The sequence below is a fragment of the Oncorhynchus clarkii genome, unplaced genomic scaffold (genome assembly GCF_045791955.1).
Source record: "Oncorhynchus clarkii lewisi isolate Uvic-CL-2024 unplaced genomic scaffold, UVic_Ocla_1.0 unplaced_contig_5548_pilon_pilon, whole genome shotgun sequence".
Classification (NCBI taxonomy): Eukaryota; Metazoa; Chordata; class Actinopteri; order Salmoniformes; family Salmonidae; genus Oncorhynchus; species Oncorhynchus clarkii.
This window is the reverse complement of record NW_027258471.1, coordinates 44,872-72,203: the sequence shown is the minus strand read 5'-3', so window position 1 is coordinate 72,203 and position 27,332 is coordinate 44,872. Positions and strand designations below refer to the sequence as shown.

At 44.1% G+C, this 27,332-nt stretch overlaps 1 protein-coding gene across 1 annotated transcript; it reads left to right on the top strand.

The window, feature by feature from the left end:
* The first annotated feature begins 979 nt into the window (after positions 1 to 979).
* Positions 980 to 5,892, top strand: LOC139397090 (gamma-soluble NSF attachment protein-like). The gene is made up of 2 exons (XM_071143955.1): positions 980 to 1,109; positions 3,282 to 5,892. Exons 1-2 carry the CDS (start codon positions 1,017 to 1,019, stop codon positions 3,417 to 3,419), a joined length of 231 nt encoding a protein of 76 aa, XP_071000056.1. The 5' UTR covers positions 980 to 1,016; the 3' UTR covers positions 3,420 to 5,892.
* Positions 5,893 to 27,332: the final 21,440 nt, after the last annotated feature.

Here is a 27,332-nt window from a genome sequence, read left to right as displayed (position 1 = left end):
GGCTAATGTCTATCTGACTGCGTGGCTAATGTCTATCTGACTGCGGGGCTAATGTCTATCTGACTGCGTGGCTAATGTCTATCTGACTGCGTGGCTAATGTCTATCTGACTGCGTGGCTAATGTCTATCTGACTGCGTGGCTAATGTCTATCTGACTGCGTGGCTAATGTCTATCTGACTGCGTGGCTAATGTCAATCTGACTGCGTGGCTAATGTCTATCTGACTGCGTGGCTAATGTCTATCTGACTGCGTGGCTAATGTCTATCTGACTGCGTGGCTAATGTCAATCTGACTGCGTGGCTAATGTCTATCTGACTGCGTGGCTAATGTCTATCTGACTGCGTGGCTAATGTCTATCTGACTGCGTGGCTAATGTCTATCTGACTGCGTGGCTAATGTCTATCTGACTGCGTGGCTAATGTCTATCTGACTGCGTGGCTAATGTCTTATCTGACTGCGTGGCTAATGTCAATCTGACTGCGTGGCTAATGTCTATCTGACTGCGTGGCTAATGTCTATCTGACTGCGTGGCTAATGTCTATCTGACTGCGTGGCTAATGTCAATCTGACTGCGTGGCTAATGTCTTATCTGACTGCGTGGCTAATGTCTTATCTGACTGCGTGGCTAATGTCTTATCTGACTGCGTGGCTAATGTCTTATCTGACTGCGTGGCTAATGTCTATCTGACTGCGTGGCTAATGTCAATCTGACTGCGTGGCTAATGTCAATCTGACTGCGTGGCTAATGTCAATCTGACTGCGTGGCTAATGTCTATCTGACTGCGTGGCTAATGTCTATCTGACTGCGTGGCTAATGTCCATCTGAATTGGTGCTTTCCCACTGTTGGATTTAAAAGGAACCAACTGGTGTAAGAAATACAGTGGAAGCGAACGACTATTCAGCGATAACTGTAATTTGGGCTACAGACTATGAATTGTGACAGTAGTCTGATGATATAATTTGCTGTTTTCCTGCAGCCTCCCAGGGTACAGTGGGAGTGAAGACTGCGTGGCCATGGAGACGTTGCTGCAGGGATATGACGAGCAGGACGAGGACCAGGTGCACCGCGTGTGTAACTCCGCTCTGCTGAAGTACATGGACAATGATGTGAGTAACACTTCATACAACTGTACCCTCACGGGGTCTGTACCCTCACGGGGTCTGTTATGTACCCTCACAGGGTCTGTTATGTACCCCTCACGGGGTCTGTTATGTACCCTCACGGGGTCTGTTATTTACCCCTCACGGGGTCTGCTGAAGTACATGGACAAAGATGTGAGTAACACTTCATACAACTGTACCCTCACGGGGTCTGTACACTCACAGGGTCTGTACACTCACGGGGTCTGTACCCTCACAGGGTCTGTTATGTACCCTCACAGGGTCTGTTATGTACCCTCACGGGGTATGTTATGTACCCTCACGGGGTCTGTTATGTACCCCTCACAGGGTCTGTTATGTACCCTCACGGGGTCTGTTATGTATCCTCACGGGGTCTGTTATGTACCCCCCACGGGGTCTGTTATGTACCCCTCACGGGGTATGTTGAAGTACATGGACAATGACGTGAGTAACACTTCATACAACGTGAGGACGGGGTCTGTTATGTACCCCTCACGGGGTCTGTTATGTACCCCCACGGGATCTGTTATGTACCCTCACAGGGTCTGTTCTGTTATGTACCCCTCACGGGGTCTGTTATGTAACCCCAAGGGGGTCTGTTATGTACCCCTCACGGGGTATGTTATGTACCCTCACGGGGTATGTTATGTACCCCACAGGGTCTGTTATGTACCCTCACAGGGTCTGTTATGTACCCATCACAGGGTCTGGTCTGTTATGTACCCATCACAGGGTCTGTTCCGTTATGTACCCATCACAGGGTCTGTTCCGTTATGTACCCATCACAGGGTCTGTTACGTTATGTACCCATCACAGGGTCTGGTCTGTTATGTACCCCTCACAGGGTCTGTTATGTACCCCTCAGGGGGTATGTTATGTACCCATCACAAGGTCTGATCTGTTATGTACCCCTCACAGGGTCTGTTATGTACCCCTCAGGGGGTATGTTATGTACCCATCACATGGTCTGATCTGTTATGTACCCATCACAGGGTCTGTTCTGTTATGTACACATCACGGGGTCTGGTCTGTTATGTACCTGTCACAGGGTCTGGTCTGTTATGTACCCATCACGGGGTCTGGTCTGTTATGTACCTGTCACAGGGTCTGGTCTGTTATGTACCCATCACATTGTCTGGTCTGTTATGTACCCATCACAGGGTCTGTTACGTTATGGATGCCATGCTATACCAGCTGAGCCATACTCCTGGAGTCCTGGAGTCCTGGAGTGCTGCTGGGTGTGCAGGCTTTGGTTTCAGCCCTGCAGTATCAGTGGGTTACTTACCAGTAGTCCTCCAGGACCAGAGATGGAGACCCCTGCCATCCACCTATCCCAAACCATCACACTGTCTAGCAATGGGTCCCTGACCAAACCCTCACACTATCTAGCGATGGGTCCCTGACCGAACCCTCACTCTGTCTAGCGATGGGTCCCTGACAGAACCCTCACTCTGTCTAGCAATGGGTCCCTGACCAAACCCTCACTCTGTCTAGCGATGGGTCCCTGACCGAACCCTCACTCTGTCTAGCGATGGGTCCCTGACCGAACCCTCACTCTGTCTAGCGATGGGTCCCTGACCGAACCCTCACGCTGTTTAGCGATGGGTCCCTGACCGAACCCTCACTCTGTCTAGCGATGGGTCCCTGACCGAACCCTCACTCTGTCTAGCGATGGGTCCCTGACCGAACCCTCACTCTGTCTAGCGATGGGTCCCTGACCGAACCCTCACTCTGTCTAGCGATGGGTCCCTGACCGAACCCTCACTCTGTCTAGCGATGGGTCCCTGACCGAACCCTCACTCTGTCTAGCGATGGGTCCCTGACCGAATCCTCACTCTGTCTAGCGATGGGTCCCTGACCGAACCCTCACCCTGTCTAGCGATGGGTCCCTGACCGAACCCTCACCCTGTCTAGCGATGGGTCCCTGACCGAACCCTCACGCTGTTTAGCGATGTTGACACTTAACCTGCAGAAGGTAACCCTCTATACAGGAGTTATCTTTTACACTGCCAGTCTGCCAATCTGCTACCACTGTCGATCAGTATTTGAAACCATGCTTTTTAAGATCCAATTCCACAAGTTTCATACACTTGAAGAAGCAATACTTGAGGTAGGAACAACCCTGTTGATGTAATCTATCCCCCCGTCTACTCTCAGTATGCCAAGCTGGCCATCTCCCTGAAGGTTCCTGGAGGAGGAGCGAAGAAGAAGACTGCAAAGCCGCCACAGGGGGGCGCCGGAGCACCTGCTGCTTCCGCCGAGGACGACGACGATTACGAGGGAGGGCTGTGTTAGCCACAGAAAACACTGACCGCTATATACACACAACGCTAAACACACCAGGAAGTCCTGCTCATTGAGGTGAAACTGTCAGAATATGTTGCTCCCCCCTAAACTAGACCCCAATATGTTGCTCCCCCCTAAACTAGTCCCAATATGTTGCTCCCCGCTGAACTAGACCCCAATATGTTGCTCCCCCAGAACTAGACCCCAATATGTTGCTCCCCCCCTAACTAGACCCCAATATGTTGCTCCCCCCTATACTAGACCCCAATATGTTGCTCCCCCCTATACTAGACCCAATATGTTGCTCCCCCGGAACTAGACCCCAATATGTTGCTCCCCCTGAATTAGACCCCAATATGTTGCTCCCCCCTAAACTAGACCCAATATGTTGCTCCCCCCTAAACTAGACCCAATATGTTGCTCCCCCCTAAACTAGACCCAATATGTTGCTCCCCGCTGAACTAGACCCCAATATGTTGCTCCATTCTGAACTAGACCCCAATATGTTGCTCCGTTCTGAACTAGACCCCAATATGTTGCTCCCCCTGAACTAGACCCCGATAAATATGTTGCTCCGTTCTGAACTAGACCCCAATATGTTGCTCCCCCTGAATTAGACCCCAATATGTTGCTCCCCCCTGAACTAAACCCCAATATGTTGCTCCGTTCTGAACTAGACCCCAATATGTTGCTCCCCCTGAACTAGACCCCAATATGTTGCTCTCCCCTGAACTAGACCCCAATATGTTGCTCCCCCCTGAACTAGACCCCAATATGTTGCTTCCCCCTGAACTAGACCCCAATATGGTGCTCCCCCCTGAACTAGATCCCAATATGTTGCTCCCCCTGAACTAGACCCCAATATGTTGCTCTCCCCTATACTAGACCCCAATATGTTGCTCCCCCCTATACTAGACCCCAATATGTTGCTCCCCCCTGAACTAGACCCCAATATGTTGCTCCCCCGGAACTAGACCCCAATATGTTGCTCCCCCCTGAATTAGACCCCAATATGTTGCTCCCCCCTAAACTAGACCCAATATGTTGCTCCCCCCTAAACTAGACCCAATATGTTGCTCCCCACTGAACTAGACCCCAATATGTTGCTCCCCCTGAACTAGACCCAAATATGTTGCTCCCCCCTGAACTAAACCCCAATATGTTGCTCCGTTCTGAACTAGACCCCAATATGTTGCTCCCCCTGAATTAGACCCCAATATGTTGCTCCGTTCTGAACTAGACCCCAATATATTGCTCCCCCCTGAACTAGACCCCAATATGTTGCTCCCCCCTATACTAGACCCCAATATGTTGCTCCCCCCTATACTAGACCCCAATATGTTGCTCCCCGCTGAACTAGACCCCAATATGTTGCTCCGTTCTGAACTAGACCCCAATATTTTGCTCCCCCCTGAACTAGACCCCAATATGTTGCTCCCCCCTAACTAGACCCCAATATGTTGCTCCCCCCTGAACTAGACCCCAATATGTTGCTCCGTTCTGAACTAGACCCCAATATGTTGCTCCCCCACTGAACTAGACCCCAATATGTTGCTCCCCCCTGAACTAGACCCCAATATGTTGCCCCCCCCCCCCTCCAAACTAGGTATCTAATTCCCTCCACTCCCCTCAGTGTGAAACATGTCGATATCAGTGAAGTATACTCTTCCTATGTGTGGGTCCATCATCTTTGATTACATCAAACATCCTCTCCTTTTCCAAAAAAAAAAAAACGAGATTAAATTCCAAGTGACGTGTCATAAGAAGGATAGTTTTGACTAGGTCTATATCTATACTATAGATAGCATTTTACTTTGTCTACAGTTTAATTCAGTGTAACAACGACATATCACCTGTGTGTTTTAAGATGTCTATTGAACATAAATTCCATTGTTGTAAATGTTCATATTTTGTTGATCATGAATTATCGTTAACCGTCAATCAGGGTTGTCAAACTAATTTTGGTCCGACGAGCCGCATTCGTTCTTCACCGAGGTCCGGAGGGCTGCACTTTAGAATTGGTTATATTTGCAAAATCATCCGTCTCTTTTGGATGATAAATCATCCGTCTCTTTTGGATGATAAATCATCCGTCTCTTTTGGATGATAAATCATCCGTCTCTTTTGAATGATAAATCATCCGTCTCTTTTGGATGATAAATCATCCGTCTCTTTTGAATGATAAATCATCCATCTCTTTTGGATGATAAATCATCCGTCTCTTTTGAATGATAAATCATCCATCTCTTTTGGATGATAAATCATCCATCTCTTTTGAATGATAAATCATCCATCTCTTTTGAATGATAAATCATCCATCTCTTTTGGATGATAAATCATCCGTCTCTTTTGGATGATAAATCATCCATCTCTTTTGTTTCGATTGCTGTTAGCACGTCGGACAGAGTGAAGAGACTATAGATATAGGCTCGTTGTCACTTCTACCGTTTAAATTTAGTTTGAGATTGTTTTTCTTCACCCCCAAAAAGTACCTTGAAAAGAAAAAGGATTTGAATGGGCTCGAGGACCGGATCCGTGTGATACCCCTGCTGTATATGGTGCAGTTTTTGTAGGTATGTGTACAGATAAAAAAAAATATTTATTAATATATTGTTTATATTGTCGTGACTGATCAGTCTTATTGTCATATAGAGTGGGGAAATAAAAATTATATACAGTGCCTTGCGAAAGTATTCGGCCCCCTTGAACTTTGCGACCTTTTGCCACATTTCAGGCTTCAAACATAAAGATATAAAACTGTATTTTTTTTGCGAAGAATCAACAACAAGTGGGACACAATCATGAAGTGGAACGACATTTATTGGATATTTCAAACTTTTTTAACAAATCAAAAACTGAAAAATTGGGCGTGCAAAATTATTCAGCCCCCTTAAGTTAATACTTTGTAGCGCCACCTTTTGCTGCGATTACAGCTGTAAGTCGCTTGGGGTATGTCTCTATCAGTTTTGCACATTGAGAGACTGAAATTTTTTCCCATTCCTCCTTGCAAAACAGCTCGAGCTCAGTGAGGTTGGATGGAGAGTGTCCCACTTGTTGTTGATTCTTCACAAAAAAATACAGTTTTATATCTTTATGTTTGAAGCCTGAAATGTGGCAAAAGGTCGCAAAGTTCAAGGGGGCCGAATACTTTCGCAAGGCACTGTATATATATATATACACTACCGTTCAAAGGTTTGGGGTCACTTAGAAATGTCCTTGTTTTTGAAAGAAAAGCTTATTTTTTGGGGGGTCCATTTTTAAATAACATCAAATTGATCAGAAATACAGTGTAGACATTGCTAATGTTGTAAATGACTATTGTAGCTGGAAACGGTTGATTTTTTAATGAAATATCTACATAGGCAGTACAGAGGCCCATTATCAACAACCATCACTCCTGTGTTCCAATGGCACTTTGTGTTAGCTAATCCAAGTTTATCATTTTAAAAGGCTAATTTATCCTTATAAAACGCTTTTGCAATTATGTTAGCACAGCTGAAAACTGTTGTTCTGATTTAAAGAAGCAATTAAACTGGCCTTTAGACTAGTTGAGTATCCGGAGCATCAGCATTTGTGGGTTCGATTACAGACTCAAAATGGCCAGAATCAAAGACCTTTCTTCTGAAACTCGTCAGTCTATTCTTGTTCTGAGAAATTAAGGCTATTCCATGCGAGAAATTGCCAAGAAACTGAAGATCTCGTACAATGCTGTGTACTACTCCCTTCATAGAACAGAGCAAAACGGGCTCTAACCAGAATAGAAAGAGTGGGAAGCCCCGGTGCACAACTGAGCAAGAGGACAAGTACATTAGAGTGTCTAGTTTGAGAAACAGACGCCTCACAAGTCTTCAACTGGCAGCTTCATTAAATAGTACCCGCAAAACACCAGTCTCAACGTCAACAGTGAAGAGGTGACTCCGGGGATGCTGTCCTTCTAGGCAGAGTTGCAAAGAAAAAGCCATATCTCAGACTGGCCAATAAAAATAAAAGATTAAGATGGGCAACTGAACACAACCACTGGACAGAGGAACTCAAAAGTGACCCCAAACTTTTGAACGGTAGCGTGTGTGTGTATATTACTATATTAGATGTTCAGTATGGTTTAATGTATGTTTATGTGTGTCTGTACAGATGTTTAAGGCTTTGAAATGTCAAAGATAACAGTTGCTGGGGCAATATGCAATACAGATATAGTGTAGTGGGATTGTAAATGATATGTGTGTGAAGGAAGAGAAACAGAAGTGTATTGACGGTTGAATACCGCTGCGACGGTTGAATACCGTTGCCATGGTTGAATACCGTTGCGACGGTTGAATTATAATAATGTATCTTTGTTCTATATTGTTGTTCAATTCCCGGAGACCGTAAAAGTGAGACCATGAAAATGTGATTTTTGATTTCATTGTGTATTCCCATTGTAATGTTCTAATTGGAAAATGGTGTTGTTATCTAGCTAGAGATTCTAGCTTCTCCTCTTGTGTAAATTCACATGCAAGCAACTGGACTTATTTAAGCAAGCAAAATAGACATCTAGGCAGAGATTTATGTTTAAAAGAAGCTTATACATAGACCAAGGCTCTCCAACGCTGTTCCAGGAGAACATCCTTCCTGTAGGGTTTAATAGACCAGGGTTCTCCAACTCTGTTCCTGGAGAACATCCTTCCTGTAGGGTTTAATAGACCAGGGTTCTCCAACTCTGTTCCCGGAGAACATCCTTCCTGTAGGGTTTAATAGACCCGGGTTCTCCAACTCTGTTCCTGGAGAACATCCTTCCTGTAAAGTTTAATAGACCAGGGCTCTCCAACACTGTTCCTGGAGAACATCCTTCCTGTAGGGTTTAATAGACCAGGGTTCTCCAACTCTGTTCCTGGAGAACATCCTTCCTGTAGGGTTTAATAGACCAGGGTTCTCCAACTCTGTTCCTGGAGAACATCCTTCCTGTAGGGTTTAATAGACCAGGGCTCTCCAACTCTGTTCCTGGAGAACATCCTTCCTGTAGGGTTTAATAGACCAGGGTTCTCCAAATCTGTTCCTGGAGAACATCCTTCCTGTAGGGTTTAATAGACCAGGGTTCTCCAACGCTGTTCCTGGAGAACATCCTTCCTGTAGGTTTTAACCGGGTTGGAGTGAACCTACAGGAGGGTATCTCTCCAGGAACAGGGTCAGATTTAAAACCTACAGGGGGATGTTCTCCAGGAACAGGGTCAGAGTTCAAACCTACAGGAGGGATGTTCTCCAGGAACAGGGTCGGAGTTCAAACCTACAGGAGGGATGTTCTCCAGGAACAGGGTCAGAGAGCCCTGGTATAGACACTGTAGGTTTTGTTCTGTATTTCTTGTGGCTAAACTATATATACGCCGACTGCAAGCCAGGCCTAATCGTCCAACATCAGTGCCCGACCTCACTAATGCTCCTGTGGCTGAATGGAAGCAAGTCCCCGCAGCAATGTTCCATCATCTAGTGGAAAGACTTCCAGGAAGAGTGGAGGCTGTTATAGCAGCAATGTTCCAACATCTAGTGGAAAGCCTTCCAGGAAGAGTGGAGGCTGTTATAGCAGCAATGTTCCAACATCTAGTGGAAAGCCTTCCCAGAAGAGTGGAGGCTGTTATAGCAGCAATGTTCCAACATCTAGTGGAAAGCCTTCCCAGAAGAGTGGAGACTGTTATAGCAGCAAAGAGGGGGACTAACTCCATATTAATGCCCATGATTTTGGAATGAGATGTTCGACGAGTAGGTGTCCACATACCTTTGGTCATGTAGTATATGTATTTCATGTGCATTCCTTGAAAGAAAAATTACCTCCCATTTCATTGATTTATTTAATTAACCTCATCGTTTGTGGTTACAGCCGTGTCATGTTGTTGTAGTCCCTGTACCTACAGTACCATGGTTACAGCCGTGTCATGTTGTTGTAGTCCCTGTACCTACATTACCGTGGTTACAGCCGTGTCGTGTTGTTGTAGTCCCTGTACCTACAGTACCATGGTTACAGCCGTGTCATGTTGTTGTAGTCCCTGTACCTACAGTACCATGGTTACAGCCGTGTCATGTTGTTGTAGTCCCTGTACCTACAGTACCGTGGTTACAGCCGTGTCATGTTGTTGTAGTCCCTGTACCTACAGTACCGTGGTTACAGCCGTGTCGTGTTGTTGTAGTCCCTGTACCTACAGTACCATGGTTACAGCCGTGTCATGTTGTTGTAGTCCCTGAGAATACTAGATGTTTGGGACGTAGCCGAGAGTTAATTCTAACAAGGTTCTCCCAGAAATGAACCGTGGAAAGGAAGGACCTTGTGATGGATGTCGAACTTCTTAAGTCTCTGTGTGTATTTTAATGAGAGAGTTAGATCGTCTACCAATGCCTATGTCCTTTCCTTAGCAATGTCCTGGTTTTAATGCACACCGGTGCTCCTTCTGTTGTGATGTTCTGTGTTTTGTGCATTAGTCACAATCCAAAATGGGGAGTGTACAACATACATGTGTCCATCCAGGGAAAATAAAAGGGACAAATCTCTTACCTTTGTAAATGGAGTCGTGTTGAATGGAATGTTCCTCCGTCTCCATGTGTTGCTAGTGAACACTGAACTCTGCTAACTAGCATTACAAATCATTTATAGTCATGTATAATGGCTTATCAATAAAGGCCAATAAATTCTGACTTGACAATTCATGATTTCTACACCTGTAAGTAAAATGAAGAAAAGTTATTCTGAAAGCTGTAAGTTGACCTTGTTTTAATTGTTGGCCATTAAAACCATACCTTTTAAACATACAACTGGCCCATTTAAACCATACCTTTTAAACATACAACTGGTCCATAGCCATACCTTTTAAACATACAACTGGTCCATAGCCATACCTTTTAAACATACAACTGGTCCATAGCCATACCTTTAAACATACAACTGGTCCATAGCCATACCTTTTAAACATACAACTGGTCCATAGCCATACCTTTTAAACATACAACTGGTCCATAGCCATACCTTTAAACATACAACTGGTCCATAGCCATACCTTTTAAACATACAACTGGTCCATAGCCATACCTTTAAACATACAACTGGTCCATAGCCATACCTTTAAACATACAACTGGTCCATAGCCATACCTTTAAACATACAACTGGTCCATAGCCATACCTTTTAAACATACAACTGGTCCATAGCCATACCTTTAAACATACAACTGGTCCATAGCCATACCTTTTAACATACAACTGGTCCATAGCCATACCTTTTAAACATACAACTGGCCCATTTAAACCATACCTTTTAAACATACAACTGGTCCATAGCCATACCTTTTAAACATACAACTGGTCCATAGCCATACCTTTTAAACTGTATCAAGACACGGGTGGAATAAATCATGTTTATCTTGAACAAATATAATCGAAAACAAGGTTTTCACTATTGATGTTTATTGCTTTGAACTGAACAAAATTGGAAGGACACATTTTACATACAGTATTTTATGGAAATGTATAATTGAGCCCCATTGAACACTAATTAAGGCCGGTCTACACGCCACATGAGGGACAGAGTCTTACTATGTGTGTGTTGCTAATGTATTTATTGCACATGTACTGTGTCTTTCTGTCCTCCTTTGGGTCCAGACGCATCGCAGTGCTTCTTCTTGTTGCAACCGGCTGCAATCTAGAATGATAAAAAAAACACTTAGTTCAGGAACTTTACTAACATCTCACTCACTCATAGTTACAGCAGACCGAGGTAGTAGAGTCAGACACACACACACATGCAACAACATCACTCACACTTACTTCTGGTATTGGAGTTGTTGGTTCTGTGGGTCGGGGTGGGTGGGGCACCAGCATCCTCCTCCTGAATCCTCCTCACGATGGCTGCAGAAGCTGGGGTCCTTGGGATATGTTGCCTCCTCTGGATTTGAGGTCTTATCAATGTCTTGCTCAGCTCCTAAAGGAAAGAGGCGTCTCCTCTGGAGCTTCCCTCTGTTCCAATCTGGGTTCAACGCCGTCCAGATGACAAACGCGGTGTACGCCGAGATGTCCAAGATGATGAAGAATATCACAAGATGCCAGCGTAGGGTTCTTCTTCTGCAGCTGGAGCCAGTCACCAGCTTGTCTAAATTGTCCACCCCTCCTTTTGTGGCATTATAATTCATTATGATTTCTGTTTTTTGATGTTCCCGGCCACAGATTCTCCCATCCCTATGCAGCGTTCTCATTAGTACCACATGTTTGCCTTTCTTTTCCATCATCCGCTTCCTCTTGAGGAGCTCCTGTCCCAGCTTGTGCGAAGTAAAAGAGTTATCGCATGTGATGTTGTGGCCATGGAGTTGATGTGTCACATCCAGGACAACCTGCATCCCTTGATTCTTCTCAGGGGATCCTCCATCTGGCTTCCCTGTTTACACTTGCAAGTTCCACGCATATGATGACGCAGCATCACAGGCAGCCCAGATCTTGATTCCATATTTAGACGGTATGTACTGTCTGAAGGGTCAGCGGCCCCTAAATGGCATAAGCTGCTCATCAACGGTAACATTGGGCCCAGGGTTGTAAAACAGGGGAAGGCGGTCCACACTGACCTGATTGCAGCTAGCTTGTCTCTCTGCACTGACCTGATAGCAGCTAGCTTGTCTCTCTGCACTGACCTGAGAGCAGCTAGCTTGTCTCTCTGCACTACCTGATTGCAGCTAGCTTGTCTCTCTGCACTGACCTGATTGCAGCTAGCTTGTCTTTCTGCACTGACCTGATTGCAGCTAGCTTGTCTCTCTGCACTGATCTGATTACAGCTAGCTTGTCTCTCTGCACTGACCTGATTACAGCTAGCTTGTCTCTCTGCACTGATCTGATTACAGCTAGCTTGTCTCTCTACACTGACCTGATTACAGCTAGCTTGTCGCTCTGCACTGATCTGATTACAGCTAGCTTGTCTCTCTACACTGACCTGATTACAGCTAGCTTGTCTCTCTGCACTGATCTGATTACAGCTAGCTTGTCTCTCTGCACTGCTCTGATTACAGCTAGCTTGTCTCTCTGCACTGATCTGATTACAGCTAGCTCGTCTCTCTGCACTGATCTGATTACAGCTAGCTTGTCTCTCTGCACTGATCTGATTACAGCTAGCTTGTCTCTCTACACTGACCTGATTACAGCTAGCTTGTCTCTCTGCACTGATCTGATTACAGCTAGCTTGTCTCTCTGCACTGACCTGATTGCAGCTAGCTTGTCTCTCAGCACTGACCTGATTACAGAAGGGCTTGTCTCTCTGCACTGATCTGATTACAGCTAGCTTGTCTCTCTGCACTGACCTGATTGCAGCTAGCTTGTCTCTCAGCACTGACCTGATTGCAGCTAGCTTGTCTCTCTGCACTGACCTGATAGCAGGTAACTTGTCTCTCTGCACTGACCTGATTGCAGCTAGCTTGTCTCTCTGCACTGATCTGATTACAGCTAGCTTGTCTCTCTGCACTGATCTGATTACAGCTAGCTTGTCTCTAGAGCTACACTGACCTGATAGCAGCTAGCTGGTCTCTCTGCACTGACCAGATTACAGCTAGCTTGTCTCTCTACACTGACCTGATTACAGCTAGCTTGTCTCTCTGCACTGATCTGATTACAGCTAGCTTGTCTCTCTGCACTGACCTGATAGCAGCTAGCTTGTCTCTCTACACTGACCTGATAGCAGCTAGCTTGTCTCTCTGCACTGACCTGATAGCAGCTAGCTTGTCTCTCTACACTGACCTGATAGCAGCTAGCTTGTCTCTCTGCACTGACCTGATTACAGCTAGCTTGTCTCTCTGCACTGATCTGATTACAGCTAGCTTGTCTCTCTGCACTGATCTGATTACAGCTAGCTTGTCTCTCTACACTGACCTGATAGCAGCTAGCTGGTCTCTCTGCACTGACCAGATTACAGCTAGCTTGTCTCTACACTGACCTGATTACAGCTAGCTTGTCTCTCTGCACTGATCTGATTACAGCTAGCTTGTCTCTCTGCACTGATCTGATTACAGCTAGCTTGTCTCTCTGCACTGACCTGATAGCAGCTAGCTTGTCTCTCTACACTGACCTGAGAGCAGCTAGCTTGTCTCTCTGCACTGACCTGATAGCAGCTAGCTTGTCTCTCTACACTAACCTGATAGCAGCTAGCTTGTCTCTCTGCACTGACCTGATAGCAGCTAGCTTGTCTCTCTACACTGACCTGAGAGCAGCTAGCTTGTCTCTCTGCACTGACCTGATAGCAGCTAGCTTGTCTCTCTGCACTGACCTGATAGCAGCTAGCTTGTCTCTCTGCACTGATCTGATTACAGCTAGCTTGTCTCTCTGCACTGACCTGATAGCAGCTAGCTTGTCTCTCTGCACTGATCTGATTACAGCTAGCTTGTCTCTCTGCACTGACCTGATTGCAGCTAGCTGGTCTCTCTACACTGACCTGATTACAGCTAGCTTGTCTCTCTGCACTGATCTGATTGCCGCTAGCTTGTCTCTCTGCACTGATCTGATTGCCGCTAGCTTGTCTCTCTGCACTGACCTGATTACAGCTAGCTTGTCTCTCTGCACTGATCTGATTGCCGCTAGCTTGTCTCTCTGCACTGATCTGATTGCAGATAGCTTGTCTCTCTGCGCTGATCTGATTACAGCTAGCTTGTCTCTCTGCGCTGATCTGATTACAGCTAGCTTGTCTCTCTGCGCTGATCTGATTACAGCTAGTTTGTCTCTCTGCGCTGATCTGATTGCAGCTAGCTTGTCTCTACACTGACCTGATTACAGCTAGCTTGTCTCTCTGCACTGATCTGATTGCAGATAGCTTGTCTCTCTGCGCTGATCTGATTACAGCTAGCTTGTCTCTCTGCGCTGATCTGATTACAGCTAGCTTGTCTCTCTGCGCTGATCTGATTACAGCTAGTTTGTCTCTCTGCGCTGATCTGATTGCAGCTAGCTTGTCTCTACACTGACCTGATTACAGCTAGCTTGTCTCTCTGCACTGATCTGATTACAGCTAGCTTGTCTCTCTGCACTGATCTGATTACAGCTAGCTTGTCTCTCTGCACTGACCTGATAGCAGCTAGCTTGTCTCTCTACACTGACCTGAGAGCAGCTAGCTTGTCTCTCTGCACTGACCTGATAGCAGCTAGCTTGTCTCTCTACACTAACCTGATAGCAGCTAGCTTGTCTCTCTGCACTGACCTGATAGCAGCTAGCTTGTCTCTCTACACTGACCTGAGAGCAGCTAGCTTGTCTCTCTGCACTGACCTGATAGCAGCTAGCTTGTCTCTCTGCACTGACCTGATAGCAGCTAGCTTGTCTCTCTGCACTGATCTGATTACAGCTAGCTTGTCTCTCTGCACTGACCTGATAGCAGCTAGCTTGTCTCTCTGCACTGATCTGATTACAGCTAGCTTGTCTCTCTGCACTGACCTGATTGCAGCTAGCTGGTCTCTCTACACTGACCTGATTACAGCTAGCTTGTCTCTCTGCACTGATCTGATTGCCGCTAGCTTGTCTCTCTGCACTGATCTGATTGCCGCTAGCTTGTCTCTCTGCACTGACCTGATTACAGCTAGCTTGTCTCTCTGCACTGATCTGATTGCCGCTAGCTTGTCTCTCTGCACTGATCTGATTGCAGATAGCTTGTCTCTCTGCGCTGATCTGATTACAGCTAGCTTGTCTCTCTGCGCTGATCTGATTACAGCTAGCTTGTCTCTCTGCGCTGATCTGATTACAGCTAGTTTGTCTCTCTGCGCTGATCTGATTGCAGCTAGGCTTGTCTCTCTGCACTGATCTGATTACAGCTAGCTTGTCTCTCTGCGCTGATCTGATTGCAGCTAGGCTTGTCTCTCTGCACTGATCTGATTACAGCTAGCTTGTCTCTCTGCGCTGACCTGATTGCAGCTAGGCTTGTCTCTCTGCACTGATCTGATAGCAGCTAGCTTGTCTCTCTGCTGCTGAGCTGGTCTGGTGTCTCGGTTATCGAAGCGGATAATCCTGGAAACAATGTGGAGGTTTTCCAGAGACATTGTTGCACTGAAAAGTTCTCTGCCAATTTCTGCATCCCACAGGGATTCTGGAGATTCCCCCATTGGATCTGAAAACACCAGCAAGGATAACAACCCCCAAAACTATGCACTATGCATGAGTTTGGTCAATCTCTCTCCAAAAACATGCCTTCCCTCCAAATTAGTGCAGTTCAGTATGATTTTCTGGATGGTGTCTGGGATGAACAGTTCAAAAGTAGAATGAGTAAAAATGAGTAAACTCTATCTGTGTCGGCCCTGGTTGCATCCTTATCACATTGGCAGCCATGTTGGGTGGCTCATTTCTTGGGCAAGAAGACCATTCAATTTCAAAAATGTTTTACATCCATATTTCTCCTCATGCAGACTGCTGACGGGCTGGTCCTGGGGCAGACTGCTGACGGGCTGGTCCTGGGGCAGACTGCTGATGGGCTGGTCCTGGGGCAGACTGCTGACGGGCTGGTCCTGGGGCTGATTGCTGATGGGCTGGTCCTGGGGCTGATTGCTGACGGGCTGGTCCTGGGGCTGATTGCTGAAGGGCTGGAGGCTGATGGGCTGGTCCTGGGGCTGGTTGCTGATGGGCTGGAGGCTGACGGGCTGGTCCTGTGGCAGACTGCTGATGGGCTGGTCCTGGGGCAGACTGCTGACGGGCTGGTCCTGGGGCAGACTGCTGACGGGCTGGTCCTGGGGCTGATTGCTGATGGGCTGGTTGCTGAATGGCTGGTCCTGGGGCTGGTTGCTGATGGGCGGGTTGCTGATGGGCTGGTCCTGGGGCTGGTTGCTGATGGGCTGATTGCTGATGGGCTGGTCCTGGGGCTGGTTGCTGATGGGCTGGTCCTGGGGCTGATTGCTGATGGGCTGGTCCTGGGGCTGGTTGCTGATGGGCTGGTCCTGGTTGCTGATGGGCTGGTCCTGGTTGCTGATGGGCTGGTCCTGGGGCTGGTTGCTGACGGACTGGTCCTGGGGCTGGTTGCTGATGGGCTGGTACTGACTGGTGGTGCAGACTCTCCTTCCATGCTAGCTTCTCTCTCTGCAGACGCTCCTTCCATGCTAGCTTCTCTCTCTGCAGACTCTCCTTCCATGCTAGCTTCTCTCTCTACAAAAAAATATTTCTAAAGCCCTCTGAGCAGAGATTATTTTTGCCATACTGATTGTGGTAAGGAACCACACATGCAAATGCTGGCTGAGGGTCAATCTCATCCTCTTCTTCCAACTCATTGTCAGACTCTGAATTGACAGAGACATGATCCTTCTATTCTGAAAATAATTCATCTTCCAAAGTGTAAGACGCTCCTTCCATGCTAGCTTCTCTCTCTGCACTCTCCTTCCATGCTAGCTTCTCTCTCTGCAGACTCTCCTTCCATGCTAGCTTCTCTCTCTACAGACTCTGCTTCCATGCTAGCTTCTCTCTCTGCGGACTCTCTTTCCATGCTAGCTTCTCTCTCTACATACTCTCCTTCCATGCTAGCTTCTCTCTCTGCAGACTTTCCTTCCATGCTAGCTTCTCTCTCTGCAGACTCTCCTTCCATGCTAGCTTCTCTCTCTGAAGACTCTCCTTCCATGCTAGCTTCTCTCTCTGAAGACTCTCCTTCCATGCTAGCTTCTCTCTCTGAAGACGCTCCTTCCATGCTAGCATCTCTCTCTGAAGACTCTCCTTCCATGCTAGCTTCTCTCTCTACAGACTCTCCTTCCATGCTAGCATCTCTCTCTGCAGACTCTCCTTCCATGCTAGCATCTCTCTCAGCAGACTCTCCTTCCATGCTAGCTTCTCTCTCTGCAGACTCTCCTTCCATGCTAGCTTCTCTCTCTACAAAAAAATATTTCTAAAGCCCTCTGAGCAGAGATTATTTTTGCCATACTGATTGTGGTAAGGAACCACACATGCACAGCTATTTATTTGTTACCTGCTGGGGTAGAGTGTAGGGAAAATACAGATGTATTTGTATTGAAATAATGTATTGAAATAATGTATTGAAATAATGTATTGAAATAATGTATTGTAATAACATTGTGCAGGTTCCCACTAGACATTGTGTAGTTTCACACACTACAAAGGGTAAAGAGTGTGAGAAAAGCAGGAGACAGGCAGACAGGCACGGAGACGGGCAGGTTCTTGGTGCTATGTTGAAACAGCAGGCCCAGGGAGGAGGAAGACTTTTTTGTTTCATTTTTACTTGTTTTCACCTACACACACACTTTTCCACACTTTTATTACCCTCGGGTCCAGTGGACCTGAACACCACATATGTAATAAATGTGTGTGTGTGTGTGTGTGTGTGTGTGTGTGTGTGTGTGTGTGTGTGTGTGCGTGCGTGCGTGCGTGCGTGCATCGTGCGTGCGTGTGTGTGTGTGTGTTTATTTGACACGATGTTCACAGAAAATGAGCCAAAACCAATGAGTCGCAGGTTGAAAAGATTATTCATTGTATCATTTTTCTTTTTGTAAACATAGAAAATGGGTCCTACAGACCCAAACTCCATACAAGGGTTAAACATACAACTGGACCATTAAAACCATCCCTTTAAAACTGGACCATAGCTATACCATGTTTTATACCTTTAAACATACAACTACTTTTATTAAAGCTCCTTTAAGACAGAGAGCCAAAATGACAGTTTACATTTAATCCCCCCTCACCTCCTTCCCTCCCTCCTTAAAACTGTTATGTATGTAATGTAAAATTATTCATGACAATACTGGACGTTTTCTTTCATGCTACAATGTCCTCTGGTGCATAGCTCGGAACCAAAGGTTCTAACAAAACCAATGTCCTCTGGTGCATAGCTCGGAACCAAAGGTTCTAACAAAACCAATGTCCTCTGGTGCATAGCTCGGAACCAAAGGTTCTAACAAAACCAATGTCCTCTGGTGCATAGCTCGGAACCAAAGGTTCTAACACAACCAATGTCCTCTGGTGCATAGCTCGGAACCAAAGGTTCTAACAAAACCAATGTCCTCTGGTGCATAGCTCGGAACCAAAGGTTCTAACAAAACCAATGCATGTTTGTGTTTTTGTATGAATGGCTGTTTTCTCCATTTCTTAAGTACTACTTCCTATTGAAGTCATCCGGAAGTCATTCTGTACATGAGATGAGAGTTCTACAAATCGGTGGACGAAGTTGAACAATGGATGAGTCCAGCAACAGTGTCCACGAGAACGCTCCAGACAGTTCAGTAGCTTCATGATACAGTATATACTCTTGATTCAAAATACACCTGCTGCCTGGGCTTGGGTCAAACTGTAGAAGATCAACTGTGTGTGGGTGTGGTGTCTGAGGAGAAGCCTCTCTAAATGTGTCCTTGGAGCCAGAGAGAACAGTATAATAACATGATTTAATAGCAGCTGTATCCTGAACAGAGCCTGTATTCAGCCATTGAAGTTGATTGCGATACATGTAAGTACTCATGTTTAGGTGCCCGGTACTCTTTATATATAGGTGCCCGGTACTCTGCAATACTTTGAAGACAACATTCTATAAGAGGTGCCAGTACTCAATCAGGAGAAGATCTGACTATCTACACAATTAACATATCATTGTACCCATTGGTCAAAAGATGCGTTAATATTCAGTGAACTACTTTTGACCAGATCCTTATATGGGCCTTGATAAAAACATACTGGAAACGGGTTTCAATTTGGATAAAGAACATGGTCTTCTTCTCAATTACTTACAGACAGTCTGGAGTGGTCTCCCCCCGGCTAATATACATACTAGGAAATAGACCAACAGGAAATAGACCAACAGGAAATAGACCAACAGGAAATAGACCAACAGGAAATAGACCAACAGGAAATAGACCAACATCAATCTTGAATATATCACAGTTTTGTTTTTATATTATATTATTATATAATTTTATATTATTCTCATATTTTTATGATCTTTAAGTAGGTAAATCAACTCAACCGTCTATTAGCTACCAAAACAACATATTAAAGTATCTATACTCTAAACATTACATTGAGTAAAAGTGAAACCTTTCTTGATGAAACAACAACTCTTGTCTTTTCCTGAGAAATCATTAACACAGGTTTAGTTTCTCATACAAACAAACTAAATAAGGCAAGTATAGATTGTCATTAGCGTCTTTAGAAGTAGCTCTCTGTTTTAACAAGATGGTGTAGTCGCCTGCAATCTTGGTCGTCTCGTATGGAACAATGACAACATCCTTCAAAATGGCCGTCTCGTATGTAGCAATGACAACATCCTTCAAAATGGCCGTCTCGTATGTAGCAATGACAACATCCTTCAAAATGGCCGTCTCGTATGTAGCAATGACCACATCTTTCAAAATGGCCGTCTCGTATGTAGCAATGACAACATCCTTCAAAATGGCCGTCTCGTATGTAGCAATGACAACATCCTTCAAAATGGCCGTCTCATATGTAGCAATGACAACATCCTTCAAAATGGCCGTCTCATATGTAGCAATGACAACATCCTTCAAAATGGCCGTCTCGTATGTAGCAATGACAACATCCTTCAAAATGGCCGTCTCATATGTAGCAATGACAACATCTTTCAAAACGGCCGTCTCGTATGTAGCAATGAAAACATCCTTCAAAATGGTCGTCTCGGGGGACATGACGAAGAGCTCTATAATATTGCACAATCACATGAACCAGGAGCTCCAATCAGGAAAAGGTTGGAAATTTAAACTGACCAATCCTGTGTAAGGTCATTTTCATGGTTATCATCCATTGGTGGGAAGCCCTTTTTAAAACACTGACCTGTATCGTCCACACTGCTGTCGGGAAAAGACAACGAGGGACGATACAGGGACAGGGGGTTACTTGTAATATTTGACACATCATTGGTCTAAAGTAGAATAGTCAGGCCAGTATTTGAAGCTCTAACCCTAACCCTAACCCTAACCCTAACCCTAACCACCAGAGCTTTGTAGATAATATTTAACCTCACCCATATGTCCTCTCAGTGAAGACCCCCGTTCTTTGTCCTAATTTTCATTGTTTCCTGACGCCTCGGTCACGATATTATTTTAGCAATTGTGTTCTAAGGCAGTGTTTCTCAACCGTTTTCTCAACAGGGATCGGCAAGCTTTGGTCCTTCCTTCCTTTCTTACATAAAAATCAATAACACTTAAGAATAGTTCTTAGGTCAGTCAGTAACATCAACGTCCCAGAGACTGGTCAAGTATTCACGGACTAGTCAGTGGTTGAGAAACACTGTTAAACTTCTATCCACGTTAATGGATAACTAAACCTATACAACCAGGCTCACTGAGTCTTGTCCCTGGTCCATTTGATAATAGTCTCAGGCGAGCGATAGAGGAAGATGAGTTTAGCGTACATGTCTTCCTCCAGGTCCAGCTCTCCCGTCTCTCGGACCAGGAAGATGTCGGTGCAGAGCTTCAGGATGCGGTCCACGTTGGGCAGCTCCTCGAACATGATGGTGTGGGAGACACCGCTGAAGAACTCGCGGACGAACTTACCGATGACGAGCACCACGGAGGCGTACAGACCCATGATGCTGGAGGGAAAGATCCATACATACATACTTAGTTAATGTAGTTACGCCCATTATACACAGCACAGTACAGAGTATACGTTATCTTATTCAACATCGATGGGTACTTGACTAACTATCTATGTTGGAGTAAGTATCTCTACTTGCACATCATCATCTGCGCATCAATCACGCCCGTGTTTAACTGCTAAATTGTAATTATTTCGCCACTATTGGCCTATTTATTGCCTTACCTCCCAATTCTTACTACATTTGCACACACTGTACATTGATTTTTCTATTGTGTTATTAACTGTATGTTTTGTTTACTCCATGTGTAACTCTGTGTGTGTTGTTTTTGTCGCACTGTTATGCTTTATCTTGGCCAGAGGTCGCAGTTGTAAATGAGAACTTGTTCTCAACTAGCCTACCTGGATAAATAAAGGTGGGAAAAATAATATATAAAACAAATAATGACTGGTACACCTGCACTACAGGGCCTGTCTGCTATGTGATGGGATGGACACAAGCTACTGCATGGTTAGCAGATGGCTTGCAGGAGCCGATGCTTTCATGAGATCAAATTAAATACTAGTGTGACGTGATGCTATGCTATATTATGCCATTCCATGCTACGCTATGTTCTGTTTTTTGTAGTCTACTCACCCGTATCCAGCCAGGAAACCCAGACTAGGAGGGCTGACCTGGTCACTGAAGACATAGAGCTCCAGCCCAGCGTCGTACAGGTGCTTGGGCCTACGAACGCTGATCTGTCCCGGATCTGTCTGGTTTACGATCCACCACTCCTGGACCTCTGCTGAGTCATTATGGGAACGCTCCAACGCCAAAGTGATGCTCATGTACACCTTCTCTGAATGAATAGAATGAAATATATAATAAAATATAACAAAATAGAATAAAATAACATCTTGTATTTAATGCTCTAGAGGAGGAGGAGCAGAATGAGCATTTTTGTTGTTGTCCGCACAATGTGGAAAGGTTTTGGCTTCAAAATAATATTTTAGTCTGTTTAAATGACTAAAATGTAAACAGGGGGGAGGAGGGGGCTCGCCTCCCCTAAATGCAACAGAAGTCCAACTTTGATCCAAATTTAATCTTCTATTTATTTTTATTTATCCGTTATTTCACCAGGTAAGTTGACTGAGAACACGTTCTCATTTACAGCAATGACCTGGGGAATAGTTACAGGGGAGAGGAGGGGGGATGAAAGAGCCAATTGTAAACTGGGGATTATTAGGTGACCGTGATGGTTTGAGGGCCAGATTGGGAATTTAGCCAGGACACCGGGGTTAACACCCCTACTCTTTACGATGAGTACCATGGTATCTTTAATGACCTCAGAGAGTCAGGACACCGGGGTTAACACCCCTACTCTTACGATGAGTACCATGGGATCTTTAATGACCTCAGAGAGTCAGGACACCGGGTTTAACACCCCTACTCTTACGATGAGTACCATGGGATCTTTAATGACCTCAGAGAGTCAGGACACCGGGGTTAACACCCCTACTCTTACGATGAGTACCATGGGATCTTTAATGACCTCAGAGAGTCAGGACACCGGGGTTAACACCCCTACTCTTACGATGAGTACCATTGTATCTTTAATGACCTCAGAGAGTCAGGACACCCGTTTAACGTCCCGGCAGAAAGACGGCACCCGACACAGGGTATTTGTTTACAATGAAGTGCTAAATATGTTTTACAGTGGTAAATGTGAAAATAAAAGCCTCCAGATGAAAGGAAACCCCCCCCCCCATCTCTCTGCCATGGTTTAATCCATTTATTTCTATATGACACGCTGTCCATTCAGTAGAGATGAATTTGGGCCTCAGTTGAGCTCCTTTACACTTCCGTTTTCCTTTTGACTTCCTCATTTTCTCCATTTGTTCGCCGTGCGTCCTTGATTAAAAAATAAAAAACAAGGCTTTATTCCAAATCATTAGATTGAACGTTTTGTTGTGTAGTTGAGCCCACAAGTGGATAACGCATGACATTCCATGCCAAGATTTACACATTCTGTAATTGACAGCGGCCCTGTCAAGCCTTCCTCAAGACAAACAGATCACTCTTCCCAACATCCTGTTACGAACCGAAATGGTCGGGTGAATGTCCTACACATTGTCGTCTAGTCTAGTAGGTTGACTGTGTGTTGACTGTGTGTTGACTGTGTGTTAGGTTGACCATCACGTTTTAAGGCACATTGTTGTCTAGTCTAGTAGGTTCACTGTGTGGTTCATCACGTTTTTTCCAGGACAGTTTTAGCCCCATTTGAGGTGTCCTGACTTTTCAGGCTACAAAAAAGTTACATTTGTCAGCTAGACGCATCAGTCAATATAGACCTAATCGATATAGACCTAATTGATATAGACCTACTCAATATAGACAATCAATATAGACCTACTCAATATAGACCTAATCGATATAGACCTTATCGATATAGACCTAATCAATATAGACCTACTCAATATAGACCTACTCAATATAGACCTACTCAATATAGACCTACTCAATATAGACCTACTCAATATAGACCTACTCAATATAGACCTAATCGATATAGACCTAATCGATATAGACCTACTCAATATAGACCTACTCAATATAGACCTACTCAATATAGACCTACTCAATATAGACCTACTCAATATAGACCTACTCAATATAGACCTACTCAATATAGACCTACTCAATATAGACCTACTCGATATAGACCTACTCAATATAGACCTACTCAATATAGACCTACTCAATATAGACCTACTCAATATAGACCTACTCAATATAGACCTAATCGATATAGACCTAATCGATATAGACCTACTCAATATAGACCTACTCAATATAGACCTACTCAATATAGACCTACTCAATATAGAACTACTCAATATAGACCTACTCAATATAGACCTACTCAATAGCTGAATGTCACTAGGAACACTTCAGGTGTATTGTAACAGATGTCTATTTACATGCACAAGTACACATGCAGTTTGGATGCTGGAATTATTTTGGAGTGGACGAACATGCACAGGTAGCCTGCTTTTTGAAGTGATTTGTTTAGACAATCATATGAAACTATCACGACTGGTTGTGTTCATGTCACATTGAAAGGTAATGCATGTTTACAGTTTAAATATCACGGTGTATCACGGTGTGATTCACACGGTGTTTAAATGCTGCTTTACCTTTATACAGTTGTTCTATTGGCTTGGCCTCGGAGTCACTAGGGGCTCGGAGGTACCGCGGGAAGACATGTTTTATCACCCTGGTAACAGAAGAACACAACAGGCTGTTTGTTACTAACAACAGTTATGACATAGAGAAACACCTGCTCTTTCCATGACGTAGACTGACCAGGTGAATCCAGGTGAAAGCTGTGATCCCTTATTGATGTCACCTGTTAAATCCACTTCAATCAGTGTAGGTGAAGGGGAGGAGACCAGTTAAAGAAGGATTTTTAAGCCTTGAGACAATTGAGACATGGATTGTGTATCTGTGCCATTCAGAGGATGAATGGGCAAGACAAAATATTTAAGTGCCTTTGAGCAGGGTAGGTTGCTGTGTTTATCAAGAATGGTCCACCACCTAGCCAACTTTACACAACTATGGGAAGCATTGGAGTCAACATGGGCCAGCATCCCTGTGTAATGCTTAAGACACCTTGTAGAGTCCTGACGAACTGAGGCTGTTCTGAGGAAAAAGGGTTCCTAATGTTTGGTGTAATCAGAATATAACATGCCGTAAAACTTCAATTAATAGCCTGGGCCTTTATTTGCGTAAATCCCTGAACAGGCGCTTATTAATCTTGGCGCACCGATCCTTTTAGCGGGATCATTTTCGTCAACATCCTGTGAATTGCAGAGCGACAAATTCAAATTAAATTACTAAAAATATTTAATTTTCATGAAATCATAAGTGCAACAGTTTAGCTTGTTGTTAATCCACCTGACGTGTCAGATTTAAAAAAAAGCTTTACGGTGAAATTAAACCATGCGATTATGTGTGGACAGCTCTCTCAGCAGACAAAACATTACAAACAGCTAGCAGCAAAGTAGATTGGTCACGAAAGTCAGAAAAGCAATACAACGAGACTACCAGTTACACAATACATTTTCGTTTTGTTCGATAAAGATTCTCTTTATATCCTAAAACCTCCATTTGGTTGGCACGTTTTGTTCAGTAATCCACAGGGTCTTTCGGTCACGACGGGCAGATGAAAATTCCAAATAGTATCCGTAAAGTTCGTGGAAACATGTCAAACGTTTTTTTATAATCAATCCCCAGGTTGTTTTTACAATAAATAATCGATAATATTTCAACCGGACGGTAGCTTTTTCAATAGGAGAGAGAGAGAGAAAAGGTCTCGCTCCAGTGGCTCTCGCATGGAAACTTTAGAGTGTTTTCTATTCTAATCTGCCAATTCTATGCATATTCTCACTTCTGAGCCTGAGAAATAGGCAGTTTACTTTGGGCACGTTTTTCATCCAAACATCAAAATACTGCCCCCTAGTCTCAAGAGGTTTTTAAAGACAGGCTTCTATTTGAGCTGGATTAACAAGAAGTTCATCTTTAAACCCATGTTTAACACTTGTATGATTTATTAATTATTATTATGAGTATTTCTGTTTTTGAATTTGGCGCGCTGCTATTTCACTGGGTGTTGTCAAATCAATCCCATTAACGGGATTGGCACATGAAGGGATCACTATAAGGAATTTGAAATTATTTATACTTTTTATACTTTAAAACCAAATACTTTTAGACTTTTATTCAAGTAGTATTTTACTGGGTGACTTTCATTTTTACTTGAGTCATTTTCTTTTAAGGTATCTTTCCTTATACTTGAGTATGACAATTGGGTACTTTTTCCACCACTGAATGTAACAAATCAAACAATTCATGGTAATTAATGGTAAATAGTTCATTTAGACCCGGCATTCATGTGAAACAAATGTTTATTTGCTAAAATGCGTGCCATTGCCTGTCTAAAAGGAACAGACTGCTTTTTCAGACTCAGCGTTGAAGTTTTATGGTATAAATGCCTCATGAGCTTAATTCAACTGTCATAGTTCATCAGAACCCCAAAATATATGTTTGTAAATGTAAACAAACACTGCATAGGCTTAAAACATTGTTACAATTTTGAAAGTGAAATATTTCTCCAAAACAGAGACGCTGAGCTTCATTATTGTTTCAACTCCTGATTCAAGCTATAGAATAAAAGTAGTTTGATATATCTATATATATATATTTTTTAAATTAATTGACAAATAAATAGAAAGTACACTCACACTCTGTCTCGTCTGGTCCCGTTGAGCAGTAGGCTCAGCTCCAGTTTGGTTGCCTCATCCAGGAACGTCACTTTCTTCCCAGTCGCAAACTCAGCCTTCGCTCCCAGAGTCAGGTTCCTGATTGTAATGATCAGATCATTTCAAATCTCAAACAGGTTTATGAGATTATAAAGCCAAAAAGTATTATGACACATTTATGTGACTAAAATGAATCTGTATGGCTGAGAAAATAAAGATCCTTTTATCTCTACTCTACTAATCCCTACTCTACTAATCCCTACTCTACTAAACTCTACTCTACTATTCTCTACTCTACTAATCTCTACTCTACTAATCTCTACTCTACTATTCTCTACTCTACTAATCTCTACTCTACTATTCTCTACTCTACTAATCTCTACTCTACTATTCTCTACTCTACTATTCTCTACTCTACTAATCCCTACTCTACTATTCTCTACTCTACTATTCTCTACTCTACTATTCTCTACTCTACTAATCTCTACTCTACTAATCCCTACTCTACTAATCCCTACTCTACTAATCCCTACTCTACTAATCCCTACTCTACTAAACTCTACTAATCCCTACTCTACTAATCTCTACTCTACTATTCTATACTCTACTAATCTCTACTCTACTAATCTCTGCTCTACTAATCTCTACTCTACTATTCTCTACTCTACTATTCTCTACTCTACTATTCTCTACTCTACTAATCTCTACTCTACTATTCTCTACTCTACTAATCCCTACTCTACTAATCCCTACTCTACTAATCCCTACTCTACTAATCTCTACTCTACTAATCTCTACTCTACTAATCCCTACTCTACTAATCCCTACTCTACTAATCCCTACTCTACTAAACTCTACTCTACTATTCTCTACTCTACTAATCTCTACTCTACTAATCTCTACTCTACTATTCTCTACTCTACTAATCTCTACTCTACTATTCTCTACTCTACTATTCTCTACTCTACTATTCTCTACTCTACTAATCCCTACTCTACTAATCCCTACTCTACTATTCTCTACTCTACTATTCTCTACTCTACTATTCTCTACTCTACTAATCTCTACTCTACTAATCCCTACTCTACTAATCCCTACTCTACTAATCCCTACTCTACT

Coding starts and splice junctions, on each gene's coding strand:
- LOC139397090 (XM_071143955.1), top strand. CDS start 1,017: ATGGAGACGTTGCTGCAGGGATATGACGAGCAGGACGAGGACCAGGTG. Junction 1,110..3,281: donor TGAAGTACATGGACAATGAT/GTGAGTAACACT, acceptor GTCTACTCTCAG/TATGCCAAGCTGGCCATCTC.